Source organism: Parasteatoda tepidariorum, chromosome 7, assembly GCF_982258835.1.
Source record: "Parasteatoda tepidariorum strain Cologne lab strain chromosome 7, Ptep-v5.0, whole genome shotgun sequence".
NCBI classification, from domain to species: Eukaryota; Metazoa; Arthropoda; class Arachnida; order Araneae; family Theridiidae; genus Parasteatoda; species Parasteatoda tepidariorum.
In genome coordinates this window covers 51,504,693-51,528,025 of record NC_141761.1, presented here as the reverse complement: position 1 = coordinate 51,528,025, position 23,333 = coordinate 51,504,693, and the positions used below count along the sequence as shown (strand labels likewise).

The window sequence follows — 23,333 nt, the reverse complement described above, 5'->3', positions numbered from 1 at the left end:
TAGAGAAAAGAGTTTTTCAATTTATCTGAAAGCAACATAATTTTTAATGACAAAATAAAGACTTTCAACTTACAAGAGATATGAAAATTTAAAGTATGACAGTTCAATATCATGGATTTCACATGATAGTATGAGTACATATACAATTGAAATGTATTCTTTGTTAACATGTTCGTCATTGCTTATCTCATTTTATTCAAGCATTTTCTCTTCTTCCAGAAACTGGCACGTCTTCTCGAGAATTTTCAGAAATGAATGAAGAATATTCTTTTTATGTTTGGGAACCTTTTGTAATTTCGATATTATTCTGAGTTTGTTTTTTAAACAGATCGGTTTGAGTGAAGATCTATAAAGAAAACAAATTATCAACAAATGAAACTAATTCGAAAAGTAAATATTTCGAAATTTATGCCAGAATTAACTTTGCAGGGATTTAATTAGAGATAAAGAATTTTAATTGATTCATTAAGTATATACGGTCATGTATGGAACAGCATAATTTTTTGAAATTTTAAAGAATTATTTCGCATAAATGTAGTTTAATTTTATTAATACAGCTTTCAGTTTCTTTTTTCAAGTCATTGGTATTTATGGGATTCTTAATGTAAAGAAAAAAATCCTTATCTTAAATGATCTTAATTGTAAATGTAAAGATCTTAAATATAAAGAAGAAAAAATATTGAAGAAGGTTATACAGCGTAAAATTGTATGATCTGAGACTTAAGCATGCTTAAAATATTACCCAGCAATAAAAATTCGATGTCCTTTGACGAAATGCTAAAATTTTTATAACCCTGTAATGTCAGCTGTCCAACTTTTTGTTTTTCGTTGGCAACATTTTCTTTAAAAAATGGCACGAAGATAGAACTTGAGTGACTTTTGGGACACTCTTTATTATGTAAGGTAGATTGCTCATAAAAGGTTAACGCAGGAAATAAATAAAATAAAAATTTAAAATTCTGAATAAAAATTTTAAAATAAATTGACTTGGGCATGTTCTTGTTGTATTTCTTGAGAGTTACCTTGATATTTTCACATATTTAACTAACTATTTAAACCTAATTATTTCGTTTATTAATTTCTGATTTATTTCAAATAACGTATCTTAAAAATTTGTTTGTCTATAATGTTAAAAAAATTAAGGAAAGCTAAAGAATTAAATTAATATATTTCACTTTTATAAGTCATATCTGTGCTGTACTCTTACTGTCTGATTTGTATCATCTGTTCTGATTTGAATAAGCACAGATTTTATAAATTTATTCATTGTATATTAATAACAAATATCTGTTTTAAATGCCGTTTTATCTAATTATTATAAATACTAGATCAAATTTATTTTATGTTGTCCAATTTGTTGCAGATCGTTAGTTTCTTTTAATAATTCAAGGAGTTTATAATCATTACCATGACAAGACAAATTGTGAAGCCTAATATAAAGCCCGCTGCAACATCATCCCAATGATGCTTGTAATCTCGAATTCTTGAAAAGCTGATGAAAACAGCCAACATGAGTAATAGAAGCTGAATAAATGGCTTTACCAAAAAACTTGTAGTAATTTCTAAGCGTTTTTGAAGGTACAGCTAAAAATAAAGAGAAATAAACAAATATTTACAAAATGGAACATTTTTAAAACGTTTAATAACATTATTATTTTTATTATCAGTGCCACAAGAAGTTTTCAATTGCAACTCGAGAAGAAGTGAAGTGATTAATCTAACCGTTATGCTCAAATAATTAACTTATGGACAGGAACCATCTATTGAGATGCTCGACTCTGCGTGGGGACTCTGAGGTGAGGCGCTACTGGAGTGCCCGACATCTGTTAATGAGAAAGTGACTTTTTTCTCTTACTTGTTATTCACCTTTTTGTTCACTGTATTTGTAAGAGTTTGTCATTTTCTTTTGCCATTAGAAAAAACAAAATAATAAAATCTTCGAAAACGTAGCTTGCATGCATCCAATTCTCAGAAAACTCAGACACCAACTTTCCTGGTTCAAAGAATTTTACGAAGCATAGCATAACACAGTACCCCTAAACATAAAAACATACGAGATGTATTGTAAAATATTCGGGTTGCCACAAATAAAACAATATCGCCCATTCCGAAGATCAATTTGGCGATTATCTAAAAGTCATCTCAAGTATATACACTTCCACATTTTTGGTTATTCTCATGCAAAAAAAAAGAGCTCAGCCAAGTGTTCTAGATTTAAGCGAAAAGAATTACTAAAGATATAATGAAAAATGAGATTAATTGCATTTGTGAAACATAAGAGAACGATTTTTAAAATATTAATTTGTTATGTCACACTTAAAATAGCTCAAAACAATTTTTAATCTTCGAAAATAGAAAACTAGTCAAGTTTTCTTTCATAAAAAAGTTCGCATATCAGGCAGATGAACTTGACTTCTTCATTTTTAAATTGCGTTTCTTGCTATGCGCTGCCATGCTACAGATTTTTCTTAAAATCTTGATACAATTTATAAAATTTACTAAGAAATTTCATTTCTCTCTAAACAAAAAAATGATAAGCGTCTCTGCAAGTATAAGTCTTGTTAACGAATAAAATTACTTCTAAATTTTTATTATTGACACACACAATCAGTATTTTAAAATGTTTTTAAGTATGGATAATATTTAAATCCAGGAAATTTTTCAATTTGTTACGATTAAATGTCAACATGTTAAGAAAGTTATAATAATTACTTATCCTATTTACAAAATGTTCTTTGTTCTTGTAGAAATATCGACTTTTAAGTAAAAAATAGGTAAAAAATAAAAACATGATGAATGGAGAAAGCAGAGAGGTGGAGTCCAGTATCAGTCATTCCAAAAAAGTAATAAAAAAGTTTTTATTTTAAAGTTCCATTAAATGCTGGATCAAATAGACCAACCAATTAACGAAACGTGCAGAATTTTCTAGAGCAATTTCTAGTTTGTAATTAATTATTATTAAAACCGTTTTCAGTGATATATAATTTGTAACTGTAGTGATTATTTTTAATTATAATTGCAAATAAGTTTATGATTAGTTTATTACTTACTGCTACATAAAGCATGGCAAATGTTGAAACAGATGAATGGCCAGAGGGAAAAGATTTCCTAAAAAAAGGTAGTGAGTGTAAAAATGGAATATCATGTGTGCATTGAAGAAATAATTAAAAAAAATAAAAATATAATGAAATTTGAAATTTGTTTTTAATCGAAATACATATATCTTTCTAAAAATTGTAAATCTAAAAGTGTATTTAACCATATCTTAAAAAGAAATTGATTTTATGAAACTTGAAGATCATTTACTTCAAAGAAGTTAAACTCTCAAAGCACAAAAAAAAAGCACATGAAGATAAAATTTTAATATTCCCAAATGGAAAATTTGGAAATCTTGAATGTTAATTGTAAAAGTGTATACTTTTTCTTATTTTAATAAATAAGAAGGAAATTTATACCGATATCTATATAATGCACTTATAATGCATGGATCATACATATATAATACATGTAATACATATATACATACATAATACTTATAATACATTTATAATATTTATAAAGATATGTAATATTTAAAAAGATATATAATATATACATCTTTCCGAAAACATTGTAAATCTAAAAAAGTGTTTAACTACATCTTTTTTTTGTTATTTTTTTGTTTTTAAATTGATGTTATGAAACTTGAAGATCATTTTCCTCAAAGAAGTTAAGCGCTCAATCCACAAAAAAGTGAACTTGAAGATAAAAAATTTTAATGTCCTTAAATATGCTTGAAATTTTTTAATATTAATTGTAAAAGTGCATACTGTTTCATATTTTAATAAGAAAGAAGGAAATTTATACAGATATCTATAAAATACATATATAATACATATAATACATATAATACATATATAATACATATAATACATATAATACATATATAATACATATATAATACATATAAAGATATAAAATACTTATATCTTTCTGAAAACATTGCAAACCTAACTTAATTGGGTATAATATAGCCTACGTCACAGGTTGTGTTGTTCCTACTAAATTTAACCCATGAACGGCATTTTCTGCGAGCCTAACTTCAAGCCACAAATAAACAAACGAAGTGTTCGATCGTTTAAATAGCTGCTCGCCAGATTTTATTGCATTATAAAGAAAAGTTATTGAAACTAAATACAACTAAATAAACAACAACAACTAAAACAAATAACAACAACTACTAATAACAATAACTAAATAAACAACAACTAAATTCCATTCGTTTAGCATTGCGTCATATGTTGTTCCTACTAAATCGAAGTAGTTGTGTTTTTTTCATATTATACCCAATTGTAAACTTAACTGTTAAAGTGTATACAGTTTCATATTTTAATAAAAAATAAGGAAACTTTTGACATTAACTTGCTTTCGTTAATATATAAAATGACACTATGTCATGTCCGTGTGAAAAGATTGTGCCAAAAATCTTCATATTTCATGGTCTTGTATAGCTGAGCAAGTAATTTTGTAAATCTCTAATCTTATTTATATAATCTGACAGTTGTGATTAAGAGTTTTTGTCTGTAGAAAAGTGCTCACGAATCTTCGTAACAGAAGGTAAGCATATTGGGTTTTACTTTACTTTTAATTATTGTCACACCCGCAACATAAAGTTGCATGCACATCTCCGCTCTGTGTCCGAAAGTTTTGACACTCTGCATCCAAAAATAGTGAAATAGTTTATTAAGATTTAAAGTCCACCCGTAACATCACATTAAATTGAGCCCAAATGTAATTTAAACTAACTATTAAGCAAATTTATGTAAAAATTAATATGATGAAAAATACGTAAATGGTTACAGTAACTATACTTTTTGATTTAGTCGTGTAAGCACCAGTGAATTAATCAAAATTAACCTCATTTAGCATTCGTATGATTGTTTATTAATTCAGATTGGAGTAATAAGTTGTTCCTTCTTTCCAAAAATAGTTTTGCAAATGATATGTTATTAAGAAAATTTAAAAGGAAAGAATTCTGATAAAATTTTAAAAAAAGGATAAACAATTTCTTAGAAATAGTATTTTGAATTCCTATGCAGGTCTTCATTATTATATAACATTTTTTAAAATAAATGTAACATTAGTAGTAGATTTCTAGTCTAGTTTTAAATAAATAAAATAAAAAGTAAGAAAACGGAAATGAGAGTCATTGAAAATGTTATTTAAATGTTTATAAAGTTAGCATAAAATATAAATATTGAGTTTGAAATTAAACAAAACGTAATAATTACTTTTTCGCAGATTAAAATTTTTAAACCCTTTCAATAAAGATATTTTATTTTATTTTATAACCATCATGGAACATCTGACTTAATTTTGAATATGCGACTACTAATACTCACCTCCGTAGCCTTGTAATTTTGAGCCCAATCTAGAAGACAAGGGAACATCTACATCAAGAATTGGGAGAAACTTCCCTTCGTGGCCGACTTTTTGGAGGAATTAATCCGCTTTTCCATTACAGGGGGAGGAAAACCACCCACGGTAAGTATGACGGCAAGGGGACTCAGACCCATGATACGTCTATCACTGAGGATATTTTGCGTCAGCACTGTGTTCGGTGTGAGCCGGGTGCAAGTTCGCATCGATCAGCCATTGCTAGGATTATACCCAGTTCACCTCATTGTAAGGCGAATGCTCTATTCTCTGAGCCACCGCGGTTCTAATAAAGTTATTTGCGATTTTGGACTTCAAGTGCTATATTTATTCATAGTAGACATTAATATGTTCTTCGAAAGATGGAATAGCATGCGATATCCTGGGCATCATGATCTCGAAGTCCTCGGAAAAAAAGATCAAAGAAAATCCCTTAATATGCAGAATCTCTGCAAAAGTGGAAGAGACAAAAGAAAGAAGAAAAGAAGAAAGAAATAAGAAATAGAAAAATAATTAAGAAGCAAAAACAATTGCAGCAAAAAAAGGAGAAGTAAGAGTGTAAAATAAAGTTAATATTATTGCATTCGGATATTACTACATCCTTCATTAATAGATTAGTTAAAAAAATTTGCTTTGTCAACATTTGTGAGTCATTTTTTAATTGGTCATGCTAGTCACACCCAAAATGAAAACTTTGAACATTTCCTGCCCAACCAAGAACTGAGAAAGTAATTTAATTTTTTCATAAAATACTTATTTAATAATTGTTATTTAATAATTTAATAATACTTATTGAATAACATCGAAAAACATAGTTCCAACAATTGTTATAATTTGCAAGCTTTTGAGTTTTCGTACTGAAAGATGAAAATGCATGTCTTTTTTCTGGCACACCCCTTAGGAAAATTTGTGCCGGGCAACTTGCAGAGTTGTATTAATGTATATGCAAGCGGTCAATGTTAAAATCTAAAAAAATTTTAACCATTGCCTGAAAGCATTTTAATTAATGGCGAATTTAGTTTGTGTAAATGTCACATCCCAAACTTTGCATTGGGCATATAACTGTGGATCTTTGAGGTTATTCTCAGATCAAAGCTAATGCATCTCAATCATTCAAGACTTATAAACTGACTTTTGATGATTTAAATACACTCTATAACAAAAAAATCAACGCACCAAGAAGGAGTTGTCCGATTGAAACGAAAATTGGTGGATAGGAAGACTGTGTACAGAATAGTAAATGATTAAAATTTCAGAACAATTGAATTATTTATTGCAGAGTTACGGTAACAAGTTCAATAAGGTGTTGACAAGCTGCCACACGGCGTGGCATAGACCGATAAAGCTTCCGGATGGTCTCTTGCGGTATTTCCTGCCAAATTCAATCCAATTGTCGAACGAGGTCATCAGCATTCCGTGCCAGATGCAATCGCCTTCCCGTCATATCTCAGACATGCTCGATGGGAGAGAGATCTGGTGATCTGGCAGACCAAGGAAGAGTTTGACAAGCTTGCAGACAGTTCATAGTAACACGTGCCGCATGTGGTCTGGCATTGTCCTGCTGAAAAACCAGTCCAGGGAGCTGCAAAAGGAACGGTAGCAAAACAGGTCTTAGGATGTCGTCGACGTATCACTGTGCAGAAAGTGTACCTCTAATGAAGACAAAAGGGGTCCGATTGTCAAAGGAAATGGCACCCCAGACCATAATGCCTTGTTGAGGGCCGGTGTGGCGTGCAATAGTGAAAGCAGGATCCCCCCTCTGCTCTGTGCGTCTCCAAACACGCTCGTCAGGACACAGTTGGAAGCGGGATTCGCCGCTAAAGACTATCCGTCCCCAGTCGGCATCATTCCAGCCATATCTGTTCAAAAAATTCATGCATACGAAATTTCAAAGCAATCGGATGATTGCTTCTTAGTGAATCGATTTTTTTGTTATAGAGTGTATCTTCTTTTCTTTTTCTGACTTGTTTCTAAACTTCTAAACTAGTTTCAAACTTCAAAATTTTGCAGGTATTCTATAGATATACTGAGAGTGAACCCCCGATATAAAAAGAACACCCGATGTAAAAACTGTAGAGAAATGCTAAAATTTGAAGGGGAAAAGTAATGTAATAGAATATGAACACAGAAATGTTTAAAAAAATTGGTTTGTTATATTTACGTTTACGTGTTTTATTTTTAATTTAAATAATATTTTTTTATTTGATTTCCTATCATTAAGGTGTAAAAAGAGTTCAGGATCGGGTGTATTTCAGATTAAAGATTATTTAATATTATATTAATAATATAAAAATAATACCTCAGATCTTCTTCGTCATCCAAATCCTTGTTTGTGCAAGAGAAATTTTCGACATAAAAGTGAGAATATTCAGCATTGCTGCAATTGAAATCTGGCTTGCACATCACTAGAAATGAAGGTCGAAATCTTCCAATTAGGATTTTCATGTAATTGGCGGCTAATTCTGCCATGACGATGCCAAAAAGAAAAATTCCAGTATATACATACACTCTCTGGAACATAAATGGAACTTTCCATCCCAAAAAATAAATGTCATTGTCTTCTTTTACGTCAGTTTTTCTGTAATATCTGTATGCTTCTGTTAAAACTATCTGTAAAATAGATGTATAACTTTTAGCTTAACACTTTCAAAATAGACTTCTAATTTTTTATAGAGAAAGTTGCTCCATTGGCAGCACGTTTTTTTTGTCATTAATATTTTTAAAATCTAGAATCACATTTTGCAAGCAGAACCTGGGACACTGATGTCCCATTAGTTTTTTTGAGTGAGACGTATGTAGTCTCAACGGTGACAGATGATAATAAAATAATAATTTTTCAAACTCATGCAAATTAAAGTATATAAATAACATTTATATTATATTATTCAATTTTTTGGCCCTTTTTCAGTTATTTCCCTCACAAAATGATGCATAAAACTTCATGTACAGGTGATTTCTTCAAAGCTATGCCGCCATGAAAACTTTACAAGTGCTGCCAGTCCTTCTAATAGAAGGAGAGAACTTCAAAAGATTTTTATGGGCAAATCTAATGTTAACATGATGGAGTGTTAAGATTTAGTCCCACAGTCCACTTGTAATGTCTGAGGAGACATATATTTGTTTCATCAGATTTTAAAGCATTAAGGTAAAGAATAAAGTAAATAAAACTGTTTTTTTTTTTAAATTTAAGTTTTAGATTTTTTAAATTAATTTAAGGTTTGCTTGACTATTTTTTAGATTAATTGAAGACAAATATTTATTTATATTACATTAAACATATAACATTATTAAATAAAAAAACTTGGGAAAGGCTTGCAATATTTAATTTTTACACACATTATCTGTAGACAGTAACTACTAATTAGAATCTAAAACTAAAAACTACTACATAAATAGCAAGTAGGATGGTACTAAGAAACACACCAACCCATAACCTATACATGCGACGTTTTGGAAAATTGTGGACAATTTGAGAAAATGGCTCAATTGGAGAATATATATATATATATATATATATATATATATATATATATATATATATATATATATATATATATATATATATATATATATATATATATATATATATATATATATATATATATATATATATATATATATATATATATATATACACTAACTGGAAGAAAGTGACGGGACAACTGTAAAGTTTGGTATGGGTCTGGCCCTTTGGTGAAGGTTGATGGTATGATGAATGCCGATGGATACTGTGATATTCTCGACAATCATGTCTTTCCTACCTTGTGGGCAACGTATGGTATGGATGATTGCTTGTATCAAGACGACAACGCAAGATCCCATATTGCAGGGAGGACTCTTGATTGGTATGTGAACAACAGCGTTAAACGCATGGAATGGCCGGCGTAGAGCCCTGATCTTAACATGATTGAACATCTCTGGGACGAATTGGATGGTCGGTTGAGGGCCTTCACCCCACTCCCCAAAAGCAAGCTTGAGCTATGGAACTTCCTGTTAAACATTTGGAAGGAAATTCCTCTTGCCACTATGGCTAATTTAGTGGAAAGCATGCCCAGAAGGGTTGCAGCTGTGATCGCAGCCAAAGGAGGCCCTACCTCCTATTAATTTTAATAAATATGGGTTTATGTCGTTATAGTGTCGCGTCCCGTTACTTCCTTCCAAATAGCGTAGTTTCCAAATTTATTCTAGTTTTCAGATTTTATACAAGTTTAAAAGATTCTTTCAAATTAAAATTGATTGATCAATAAAGAAAACTTTTCATACCAATGCTACAGGAACTAATACAGAAATACACCAGAGTTTTTGGTCTGAGATTGTTTCTTGTCTCTTTGGATACAAGATGCTCTCATCATCGCAGAAAAATCCTCTTCTATAAGGTGTTAAGTAGTGATAAAACAAGGCTAAAAATGATGCAACTAAAAAAAGAGGAGAAATTATTATAAATGCTCATAAATGAAGAAAAAAATTTGCTTTTGTAAATCGTAACTGTTGCTTTATCTATTGATTTAACAATTAAATAATTATTTATTAGGATACGTAAACTTTAGAAGTACGCAAAATAATAATGAATGAAAAAATTAAAGTTATGCTCTAATTAGGTTGGTTTTCGCTTTTACATTTTCTTTCTTGTATTTAAAAACAGAAAGTTTGTAAACACGAGTTCAACGTCAACCACCAAAAGATTGAAAATTTGTATGAAAGCAACATAATTTTTTTCTTCATAAAATGCATTTTATACATTTAACCTTTCATTAAGCTAAATGCATTTTAAGATTTCCCCTTTTTAATTCTGAAACATTTTTGTAAAATATAGTTAATTAGGTGTTTAATGTTACTTTCGTAAAACAAGGGTAGTTACAATTTTTTGCTTAAAAAAGATTAAAATATTAACTAATAACTTTTTTACGGATTGCTCTCAACTAAGCACTTAACAAAAATCTTTATTTGAAGAAGCTTACTTTCAATATTTTTACCCAACATTGCAAAATCAAACGTTAAATATTCACGGAGAAAAAATTATGTTAAAACTTTCGTACTGTATGGATATGATATTTTCGATAATAAAAACCATTATTGTGATGAATAAAATCAAATTATACGTTATTTAAACAATTCATTTAATAATTTTTCTGTTCGTATGGTAACAGTTTACCGGAGTTATGGGTTTCAAAATGATAGTTTTTATTATCACACATTAAGTGAAAAATACAAAATTGAAAAGTAGATTTTACCAAATAAATTATTTTTATGCTATGCTCTTAGGTATCTTGATAAAATTACTAAGTTCTACCACACTTACCAAATTTTATCGTATATTATAGAATCACATTTAATAGAATTTTACCAAAATTATTTCCAAGATGCTTCGATAAGACTTACTGAGTCTTTTTGGTGTTCCCATAGAGCCAGAAGCGCTGTAAATTTTACCCCACTCGGGTAGTTTTGACCAAACCTTTTCTCTCAGCGATGAGTATTTTATAATTACCCCGCAACTCACATATACTCACATATATACTTCTTAACAATTCATAAAAATGAAAACTACATTCATTTTTGATTTAATTTTGTGGCTTTTAAATAATATTTAAATGGAAAAAAAGCTTAAAACTTATAAATCGCGGTGACGGTAGAAAAGTGTGAAAACTCAATTGATTTTTGGATGAAACTGAAATGCTAAAAAGAAAGACAATTATTATAAATATTTTTTTAGTTCAATGAATTTTGTACTTTGAATTCTGTCTTTGCTGTGAATTATCTTGATAATGTTTCGTCACATTATGTTATTTTTTCACGCATATTAACTTATGACAACCAAATATTTATAATTTTTATTTAATTTTTAATAAAGATTCTAAAAATATGTATAATATGTATTAAGTGTGGTGATTATGAAATGTTCTGGAAATGAAATTATGCTTTATCGATTCATTTTATTTTAAAGAGAGCAATGTAAAATAAAGGAAATGTTAAATATAAAACTGATTTACATAAAAAAACATTAATTTTCCTTAAACTTACATATTGAAAGTAGAATTACATCTATGCAGACTTTTAAGGTGACATTTTGACTCCTCGCATTTGTTTCCATAGTAAACCTGTTATGTAATTAAAAAAATAACAAATATCAAAATTAAAAAATAATAAAACTCAACTTGTAGATGAATTTATGATCACGTTCAAAATTTGGTCATATGAATAATAAATAAATAGGAGCGTGATAATAGAACTGATAAAGTATTTTTAACAAAAATAAGAAAAGAAATGTAGGAAATCTTCATTTCATCATCTTAAGCTGCATAATTTATAAACTGTTTTTCTCCTTTTACTAGAGTAACGCAAAGAAATATCTTCGAATATTCAGTTACAAAATTAATGTTGTGAATAAATTAATAAATGTAAAAATTATATCAAAAACTTTTTAAGTAATAAATGTTTAATAAGATTAAAACGTTGCACATTTATGTTTTCATAACCGACGTATGATTCATAATGACCAACAAGTATCTAAATTCGAAGGCTCTGTTGTAATATGAAATTACGTTTTTTTGTTAATAATATGCTATTTTCATAAATGCAGTGAGTTTGCAGCGGTTGATCATGATTGTTTGATCCAGTTTAGCTTATCTTAAGCCAGCTCTATCTACGCCTATTTTGAAAATGGGGCAAAACGTCAATATGGAGAAAAACCACAGTTTTGTTGCTGCTGCTAATTCCCATCTGGTCTGACGGAGTCAGACCAGATCAATAAATCCATTGACATTTAGGAAGTCCAAAACTAAATGGGGAGAGGAATGAATGTCGTTCCAGTCCAGCCCTAAACAGTTCAAGATGTGCTCTGGTGATGCCTTGTTTTGTTGGCATTTAGGGTAAAGAGGAAAGATCTTTTGATTAGCAGAAAATGTGAGACTTTTCAGGTGTCCACTGACCAGTCGGGATAAGCAAGTGTTGGTCTGCCTGTCACCAGGAAGAGACAGAGAGAGTCTTGGTCCTTTAACTTAATACCAGTAGTGAATAGGTGGAAGCAGCCACTTTTGTTTGTTCTGGGCCTTTTGCCTTGCGAAAAGTTCAAGGTACGAAAGCTCTGAGGGGGAGGGGACTGGATGGTCTAGTCCCTTCTTTGCAAGAGTGTCAGCCAACTCGCTTCCGTGGATATCGACGTGGGACAAACAGTTTTGTGAAATTGAAAAGCGGTTGTAGTCTAATTTTTAAACATTTAAGAACTTACTCCAATACTGCATGACTTGAGCTCATAAAAATTTTCTAAAATGGAGAATACGGCAGTGATTTTGATAATTTTCATTGACGTGAAAAAATGTCTCCAAATTGGCAATTTTCAAAAAAGTTTAATAACTTTCAAAATATTTAAGTTATTTGTCTGTTCTAAAGCCCAGATAATTCTCCGAGGCAGGATTATATTTATAGTTTAAAATCATCGCATTGCTTCAAGTGTAAGGCACTTAAACTATGGCTTTTTTTTATTTTCCTTGGAGACAGAGCTTCGAAAAACAGCGTTAAGGGAATCCCCCTCTTGCTCGTTTTATTCACCAATATTCACGTTTGTACAGCAAGATTTTTTGACTCATAACAATAAACAGAAAGTTGCATCAAAACCAGATATTATTCAATTAGATACAAATTTTTTATTGAATTAACACAGTGTTAATTGCTCAGAGCTCGTTGCACAGATTTACTTACTGATAACATCGGAGCAAAATTTAAACCTAATAATTTTGCACGTTACCCATTGTAACTTCGACCAAATATTTGCTTCGTTACTTTGCAAATTCTTGTGTAGTGTTTGGTAACTATAAAATCCTTTTTTCAAAGAGATCAACTAACGATAAAATCGAACTTTAATCTTTATAATGCTTTCAAATTTTTAACAATAGTTTGCATTTAACATTGTAATTGTGTACAATGAATGGATACAGTTTAACATAAGAATTATTATAAAGATAAATGTAACTTTTTTACCATTTAGGAATTGTAAAATGGTAATCAAACGTTAAAAAGGTAAAACCTTTATCACAAAGTATTGAATAATCATATTACTTAATAAGGTAATAATTACGCTTGTTGCTTTAAATTAGGAAGTGGTGTTAGTTGTTTTAAGTTAGGAATATGAAAAAAAATATTTTTACCATTTTAGTGAAGCAAAGGGCACTGAAATGTTATACTCATTTTGGAATAATTAAATTTTATTTATTAAAACACATTAAATCAAAATTATTTTAAGATGTATTATAATTTCAGACATTGCTTAACTAAAAATGATACAATATTTTACAAAAACATACCCGATTAAATGTTACTTACGGATTAAATGTGCCGTACTTTTGTTCTTGAGAGTTCTAAAAATAATGGTTTGTGAAAAATAAATTTATAAAATAAAAAGAACAATTGGTTTAGGACACCAAATAACATTAAATATTTTTAAAACATTCATTTTTTTATTTATGTGAAAATTAAAAGAAATAAATTCGGAGGTAAAAGAGTTGTACAGTAGAGAAAGTAAAAGATGGAACACATAGATAAGTTTTGTTCTAATGTTTGATTTTCACAAAATAAGTGCCAATCTAAATGTTACTAAGGAGTGATATGCTTATTTAGTACAGTAAAACTTGTGTAAGTTGACCACTTGTGGTGCATTGTTTTAGTGGTCAACTTAGACAAGTGGTCAACTTATAGAGGGGGTGGGTCATTGTTTACTTTTCCGTTTCCTATATCATGTTGCTATTTAATTTTTTTTTTACTTGACTTAAAAATTTTATTCAGAAAATATGCAAATGAATGTCTTAAGAAATGTGTTTAAACCTGAATGAACTTCAATTTGATACATTGTATAATTCTAATATTTAACTAATTTTTAAAAAAAATTTATTTCGTTAGTTATGCATGTGAAGTGTTTAATAAATATAATTTCTTAAAATATCAGAACACGAAAACGTGTAATTTGAAAACTTTAACAAAATAAAATTATTTGAACACTTTAAAATTTATTTACTACACTTAAAGATCAAAGACCATAAGTAAAGGATCAAAGTATATTTCAGAGCATTCATTTATTCAAATGCTCACTATTGCAACTGGACGAACAACTTTTCAACTAACACACCTGTTTTCAATGAACGGATGAAAGAAATGGTCAAAAGCTTGCAGTTTCCCCTGATGGTCAACTCACAAAAGGGTTTAGATTAGCTTTTTACACTATTTCACTAAACAAGTGAAATTTTAACATACATTGCCAAAATGACAGAAAATTTTCTTAATTTTTCTTTTCTGGTCAACTTATGAGGGTTTTAGAATAGAATTTCCTAATACTCCTAGATAAAATTGACTTATTTCAGTGGTCAACATACAAGATAGACAGGTGGTCAAGTTACAAAGGTTTTGCTTCTTTATATTATATAGGAAAAATTCCGTTCTTGATAATTGAGGTCAACTTATGCAGGTGCCCAACTTACAAGGGTGGTCAACTTGGCAGGTTTCACTGTACTACGGAATCAGACACAAAAACAGCAGTTTCTCGGAATAATATAACTTTTACGGATGGATTTGGATTCATGATCCTCAAAATATGGGAGTAGGAAACAGCAATCTTTAAAATATGGTACAAATTGATCGTCCAATATATTGGATTCATGACCCTCAAAATATGGGAGTAGGAAACAGCAATCTTTAAAATATGGTACAAATTGATAGTCCAATATATTGGATTCATGACCCTCAAAATATGGGAGTAGGAAGCAGCAATCTTTAAAATATGGTTAAATTGATAGTCCAATGTATTGGATTCATGACCCTCAAAATATGGGAGTAGGAAACAGCAATCTTTAAAATATGGTTAAATTGATAGTCCAATATATTGGATTCATGACCCTCAAAATATGGGAGTAGGAAACAGCAATCTTTAAAATATGGTGCAAATTGATAGTCCAATATATTGGATTCATGACCCTCAAAATATGGGAGTAGGAAACAGCAATCTTTAAAATATGGTTAAATTGTTAGTCCAATATATTGGATTGGATTCATGACCCTCAAAATATGGGAGTAGGAAACAGCAATCTTTAAAATATGGTACAAATTGATAGTCCAATATATTGGATTCATGACCCTCAAAATATGGGAGTAGGAAGCAGCAATCTTTAAAATATGGTTAAATTGATAGTCCAATGTATTGGATTCATGACCCTCAAAATATGGGAGTAGGAAACAGCAATCTTTAAAATATGGTTAAATTGATAGTCCAATATATTGGATTCATGACCCTCAAAATATGGGAGTAGGAAACAGCAATCTTTAAAATATGGTGCAAATTGATAGTCCAATATATTGGATTCATGACCCTCAAAATATGGGAGTAGGAAACAGCAATCTTTAAAATATGGTTAAATTGTTAGTCCAATATATTGGATTGGATTCATGACCCTCAAAATATGGGAGTAGGAAACAGCAATCTTTAAAATATGGTACAAATTGATAGTCCAATATATTGGATTCATGACCCTCAAAATATGGGAGTAGGAAGCAGCAATCTTTAAAATATGGTTAAATTGATAATCCAATATATTGGATTCATGACCCTCAAAATATGGGAGTAGGAAGCAGCAATCTTTAAAATATGATACAAATTGATATTCCAATATATTGATCAAAAATTTTGCACATTTCATGTTTAAATCCCTTTTAACGCATTTTACTATTTTTATGCATCAGAATTATTTAAACAAAACCAAAACCATTTTGCACCTAATTATAAAACTAGTTGATTCTAAGAAAAGGGGTATATTTTCATAATAGATATTTATTAAATTTTTATTTTTTACTTATTTAATAAAAAAAACATTAAATGCAAAAAAATTTTTTTTTTGATATGTAAAGTCTACTAATTTTTACATAACTAAAAACAATGTAACTTTAAACAATAACAGACAAAATTAGAACGGAATCAGTCCAATAGTTTCTGAGTTACTTAATTTCAATAAAGACGAATCACATTTTTAAATTAATATTTCATAAGTTAAACCATTTAAAATGACATTATTTAAAAAGATCCAAAAATTTTAAAAAAATCAACACTAAAATAGCAATTTTATTTACTTGAAGCAAATTATGAAAAATGACCGAAAAAATTATGCTTTACATTCAGTTATCCTTGGATTGTTGATTTTTATAAATTGGTTTCAAAGATACAGAGAAATATCCAAGAACTAAAGTAAACTTCAAGAAGATAAAATTTTTGCTCACCTCTTACTTAAATCATTGGGACCATTTTTTTGTGGCTATCCCCCTCTTTTTAAGGCCCGATAAATCATTGAATTTCTTATAACTCAGGTTTCATATTTGCTCAAAAATACAGAAATGGTTGTTAGTGAGATAGTTTTAAAATTATTGAATTTTTGTGACGAAATTTGAGCATTCAAAACTGTGTTATTTATTAAAAAAATAATTTTCTATTCAATAACGAAGAAATTTTTTACCTTGTAAAACGAATATAGAAAATTATAAAAAAATACTATTACAAAATGTGTTTTATTTCTAAATCCTAGCCTCTGATTTTTAATTAATTAAGCTTAATTGTAACAAAACTTTTGATAACATAGTAACTTTGGATTCCTTCCTTCGTCGTCATTCTTTTTAAAATATTAACTAACAATAAATTCTACAATTATCAAAGTGGACATTTTATACGTAAAAACTTATAAGAATGATGTATTATTGAATGAAACAAAAATTAAAATAAATTACTTAATTTAAATAAAGTATTTGAGAAAACATACAATTTATCGAAAAAAATCGTTTCAACTTACTGTTCAGGAATTTCTTTCATCATTTTCAATTCTGAATTAGAAGAGTTTTTGAATTAGAAGATTTCACAATAATTTAAAATTATTATTCCACTATTTTAAAAACACCTCTTGTTTGTATATTTGAAACGAATATTTTGCACTCTTACATTACAAACCGTTAACCATTATCCGAAAAAAAGAATTGCACCATACAATTAACAATTACTTTACATGAAGCGTTTCAAATTTATTTCGAGCAGCGTTTAAACAATGACTAATAAATTCTTTTTTTGAATTTTCCAACTCATCTCTGAACACCTCCGATTGGTTACGAAGGTAAGTTAAGAATGGAAGGAAAATTTTCCTCTTAATGACTTGTAGTAAAGTGAATATCAAAATGTGTCATAAGTTTTCGAAGAAAATGATGCGATTAACAGAAAAGTGTCTAGATTTTATTTTCTTTCGCAAATCATTAAAAATGTCATTTTAGTTTTGCAATAGTCAAAAGATACGATTTTTTAAGTTGCAAGAATAATAGTAAAGATTTTTTGTTTGACATTAAATTTTCACTACAAGTTTATATGTTTTACTAACAATTACACCGTATAAAATTTGTTTTCAAAAATATAATATACATAACAGTTTTGGTATTACGTACAATGTAGGGAATAGGAGGATAGCGCGTTCAGCTGAGTTGGCAATTCGCTAAAAATTTTTGACAATTTTGCAAAACTGTTTTAAACTTTCGGATTCACATATGCAGTTGTATAAAAACACACCAAATTGTTAAATAGAAAATTTAAAAACATGTATTTTATAGTGGAAAAGTAAAATCTTGATTTACTGAGTATTTTTATTCATTGTCTTAAGTAATAAAGGATATTATATTAGGAATCAATATGATTGTTTCATATTTTAATAGTAGTTTTTGATCGGCCTTTCCTTTTTTATTCAGCCTTGAAATTGATGAAAAGAGAAAATGACTCCTTAGAATAAGTACGAAAGCATGGGTCTGGTGGTTATCCATATTGAGTTTTCTGTAAAGTGTAATTAATTACAACACACCAATTGTTAAAGTATTATATTACTATAGTACGTTGAATCAATCAATAAATTTTTTTTAAAAATTATATATATAAAAATTTGCTGGTGATTGAAGGCTATTATTTAATTTGGTTTATTTTTGTGTATGGAAATATTTAAGAAAATCTAATGCTTCGGTAGATTTTTTTATGTTAATTACCTAGTGATAATACAAAATAAGATATACAAATGCAAAATGTGTCCTTTTATAATGCTTTTAATGGATTACAAATATGACCTGTTCTTTAGTTGGCATTTAATATTGATTTATTTATGAAATATTAATTGCTGAATGACACTAAATTGATAGTTTTATATAGAATAAATATTAAAATAGATTATTATTTTGGTACTTCTTTGTTTTTAAAATAGATTGCGCCATTTTAAGAAAAAAGTGCAGTTCTTATTTATAAATAGACTTTTATGTGACCTAGTAAAATAAAAATTTTCAAAATTGTATTTCATTTAAAATCTGTTCCATTCTAATTTTATTTGCTTTTAACAGGTTAAATAATCAGTAGACTAAATTGTCAATAGACTAAATTATTAATAGATTAATAATCACACAATAAATTAAAGAATCAATTATTAAATAATCAATTAAATAATTAATTTTTATGAATTTTCACACCATCGCCTTAACATAGAGCTAGTTTAAAAAAAACATTTTTGAAAATAAAATAATTATTTAAAGAATATATGTTAAAATTGTCTTTCGCATTATTCGAAATGAACATAATTGAAACTATAAACTAAGTACATATTCGAAATAATGCAGAATAATTTTTTAAAACAAATTTATAAAAAAGTTCCGTACTAGTCTCCTATCTCTTCTTATAAATAAAATAGCGAATTAGAATTCATTTCTAAAATTATCGATTTATAAGTTGTTTTAAATTTTTTTAAATTAGAGAAGAAAATTTTACTTTGTCTACTCGTAGCGTCAAAAGTAATTTTTGTAAAATTTTACTTTCACTCTTCGCAACGTCCAAATTTATTTTTGTAAATTTTTACTTTCACTCTTCGTGAAGTCAAACGAAATTTTTGTAAACTTATAATTTATTATCCATCACAATTTAAATTTTTTATGAATATTAAAAGACTTTTTCTTTAAAATTGAAATGGAGAATAAGTTTAAAGTAAACAAATATTATTTTTATTGCCGTGGAGGAGACATCGGTTGTATTTACTTGCGTTTGAACAACTAAAAAAATTTAATTTATCACATTATTCCGAATCCTTAAATTTGGAAACTACTTTCTGCTTAAAATAAGAAGTACAGAGATAATAAATTTGATGTTTACAATTTTTAATCTCTCTTAAATAACTTTAATGCAAATTGCGATTGATAATTGAAAAATAACTTCTTGCACGTCACTTCCAAGTTTGCCTTTTTTTCCCAAATGTTCGTAAAATAAACAAAAAATTAGAATAAAACTTATTTCAGTTAACAAAGATACATATTTACACTATAATATACACTTTAATATATTTAAGCAGAAGAAATTGAAACAATGAAAACGCATGAATCTTAATATATAAACATTCCAAATTTTGTCTAGTACTTTAATAGTATAAAATTCATTTAAAATAAAATTCAATTAGTACAAAAATGTGATAAAAATCAGTAAATAAGTTGATCCTTAGATTGTCGATTTCTTGAATGTTCAATAATAAGAATAATTTCTATTGAAGAATTGATTTCATTTGTGAACAAACCCTTACTTATGTCTTATTCAATTAAATAGAAATAAGGCGCTCGCATGTACTTACCATGAGATTTATTAAGTTTAATTTGATTAATTTCGAACGACATAAAGCGTAACAGTTAACGCATTTTTTTTAAAATTGAAAATAGAGACCACCTATCTTTAATGTTTAACAAACTAAAACTATCCAACAATATTTTGATTCATTCTACTTCTTATCAGTGATTAATGTAGAATAAAAGTCTTTTCTGTTACACGCAATCTCATGTCACTCTCTTGCGAAACACGCATTTTAAACAGATCGTGAAGTCTTCATTACTCTGCCAGGTGACAAAATACCAAATAGAGAACGTTTATTGTGTCAGCTTGTTAAATTTATCACAAATAATGTAGCTGTGTATTACAAACAATTCATTTTCCCTGGAATTGGTCTATTTCTACTAGACTGCAATAAAACAACTGAAAGATGCGAACGTGAAGCAATGTTATTATTTTTTATTATTTTTTTTTTGTAGTAGATGATTGTTTCTCTTTCTTTTTGTGATAGTTTCAGTTTTCCTTTTTAGTTGATATTGAAAGTTTAGTTGATAGTTATTTTCAAACAAAATGCACTGTAAAAAATTCCGGTTCAAATTACGTTATAAAATACCAGCACTTTGGGTGCATCATCCGTAAAATCCATTTTATTGTGAAATATATTTTACAAACAATATACTGTAAACTGTATATTACAAACAATTCCTTTTCCCTGGAATTGGTCTATTTCTACTAGACTGCAATAAAACAACTGAAAGATGCGAACGTGAAGCAATGTTATTATTTTTTATTATTTTTTTTTGTAGTAGATGATTGTTTCTCTTTCTTTTTGTGATAGTTTCAGTTTTCCTTTTTAGTTGATATTGAAAGTTTAGTTGATATTTATTTTCAAACAAAATGCACTGTAAAAAATTCAGGTTCAAATTACGTTATAAAATACCAGCACTTTGGGTGCATCATCCGTAAAATCCATTTTATTGTGAAATATATTTTACAAACAATGTACTGTAAACTGTGTATTACAAACAATTCCTTTTCCCTGGAATTGGTCTATTTCTACTAGACTGCAATAAAACAACTGAAAGATGCGAACGTGAAGCAATGTTATTATTTTTTATTATTTTTTTTTGTAGTAGATGATTGTTTCTCTTTCTTTTTGTGATAGTTTCAGTTTTCCTTTTTAGTTGATATTGAAAGTTTAGTTGATAGTTATTTTCAAACAAAATGCACTGTAAAAAATTCCGGTTCAAATTACGTTATAAAATACCAGCACTTTGGGTGCATCATCCGTAAAATCCATTTTATTGTGAAATATATTTTACAAACAATATACTGTAAACTGTATATTACAAACAATTCCTTTTCCCTGGAATTGGTCTATTTCTACTAGACTGCAATAAAACAACTGAAAGATGCGAACGTGAAGCAATGTTATTATTTTTTATTATTTTTTTTTGTAGTAGATGATTGTTTCTCTTTCTTTTTGTGATAGTTTCAGTTTTCCTTTTTAGTTGATATTGAAAGTTTAGTTGATATTTATTTTCAAACAAAATGCACTGTAAAAAATTCAGGTTCAAATTACGTTATAAAATACCAGCACTTTGGGTGCATCATCCGTAAAATCCATTTTATTGTGAAATATATTTTACAAACAATGTACTGTAAACTGTGTATTACAAACAATTCCTTTTCCCTGGAATTGGTCTATTTCTACTAGACTGCAATAAAACAACTGAAAGATGCGAACGTGAAGCAATGTTATTATTTTTTATTATTTTTTTTTGTAGTAGATGATTGTTTCTCTTTCTTTTTGTGATAGTTTCAGTTTTCCTTTTTAGTTGATATTGAAAGTTTAGTTGATATTTATTTTCAAACAAAATGCACTGTAAAAAATTCCGGTTCAAATTACGGTATAAAATACCGGCACTTTGGGTGCGTCATCCGTAAAATCTATTTTATTGTGAAATATATTTTTAACGCAATGTATTAAACCGTAATTTTTACATAAATATTTTTTTAATTGGAGTGATTCAGTGATTTTACAGAAATTATTACAGTTAATCATATTCTTACTGTAAAAAGTAAATCCGTTTATTTTAACCACAGTTTGATCCGGAGTTTTCACAGTGTTAGCTTTGATGCATTACGCTAGTTTTTTTAGAAAAAAAAAATGAATTTTAAGTAAAATATTAAAAAAGTTTTTATATTATTTGATTTAAAAAATTCATTGTAATTCAAAACATAGGTAGATGGAAACAAAAGTTGACATGTTTCCAGCGCTTAAAAACAGGCACCCATTCTCAAGATCAGCCAGACGTGAATGAGAAGAAACAAAAGTGATTTGAAGTATAAACGTAAAGTTGCCAATGTTTGCTTAAAATTTGATAGTTTTTTTTTTAAATCAAGTAATATCTTACCGCTTCAGTTTCTTGGGGGTCATTTATTTTATAAGCTTTAATATTACTAACAATAAGAAATCTTGTAAGTATTGAAACTTTTGTTTTGCACACCAGTGTCCATAAGTTAGTTAGATTTTTTCCAACAAACTAATCTTTAATGTAAGAGTAAATATGGTTTAATATTAAAAAAATCATGTAAATATCGAAACGCTTGTTCCGCACACCTGTGTTCTAAAACTGAGCATAATAGTATAATTCTTAAATGTGGAAAAGTGCTAAAATTTATGCTTGATTCTTATACACCAGCGAAATTCTTGAACAGATATAGTAATTCTGCCCAGGGAAAGATAACATTGCTTTAAAAAACAAAAAAAAACTAATTTGGGGGGGGGGGCGAAATAATAGTACATGTGAATAAATATATACTAATAGAAGAAATATACTGATAGAAATTATATACTAATAGAAAATAAATCTGGAGGTTTTAATTCTCCGTATTTTTTAAAATCCTTCAGCTGCAACAATACATCACTTATTTGATGAAGAAAATTTCAAATTTTGGATACATTACCAGTTAAAAATATATTTAGAATATTTTAAAAAATGATAGTTTGAATATACTTACAGACCATAAATTTTGCTTGCTCATTTCTTAATTTATTTGAAATAAAAATGAAGCAGTTTTATTATTTTGAAATATTGTTTGAAAAATGAGTTTCCATATCTTATCACTGTAGATTAGAAATATCTCTAGCATGCTTTTTTAAACAATATTATCGTTAACAAATAAAAAAAATACCACAAAAGAAAATTGATACACATTCAATAGAAAGGTAATAAAGAAACATTAAAGTGCCGAAACACACGAACATTAGAGAAAATGTAATAATATTTAAGAC

General features: G+C 28.3%; 1 protein-coding gene across 9 annotated transcripts; it reads right to left on the bottom strand.

Moving 5' to 3' along the window:
- Positions 1–20: 20 nt before the first annotated feature.
- LOC107450641 (phospholipid phosphatase 3) lies at positions 21–23,159 on the bottom strand. Of its 9 annotated transcripts, none has more exons than XM_043039475.3 (9): positions 23,060–23,080; positions 17,229–17,259; positions 13,732–13,766; positions 11,434–11,510; positions 9,679–9,830; positions 7,715–8,025; positions 3,051–3,108; positions 1,408–1,584; positions 21–346 (listed from the first exon to the last, which is right to left on the bottom strand). In XM_043039475.3, exons 4-9 carry the CDS (start codon positions 11,501–11,503, stop codon positions 272–274), a joined length of 843 nt encoding a protein of 280 aa, XP_042895409.2. In that variant the 5' UTR covers positions 11,504–11,510; positions 13,732–13,766; positions 17,229–17,259; positions 23,060–23,080; the 3' UTR covers positions 21–271. The 9 variants fall into 9 exon arrangements, with proteins under 9 accessions (XP_042895409.2, XP_042895404.2, XP_042895396.2 ...); XM_043039470.3 differs by lacking the exon at positions 23,060–23,080 and adding an exon at positions 20,064–20,345; XM_043039462.3 differs by lacking the exon at positions 17,229–17,259 and having other exon boundaries at positions 23,060–23,098.
- Positions 23,160–23,333: the final 174 nt, after the last annotated feature.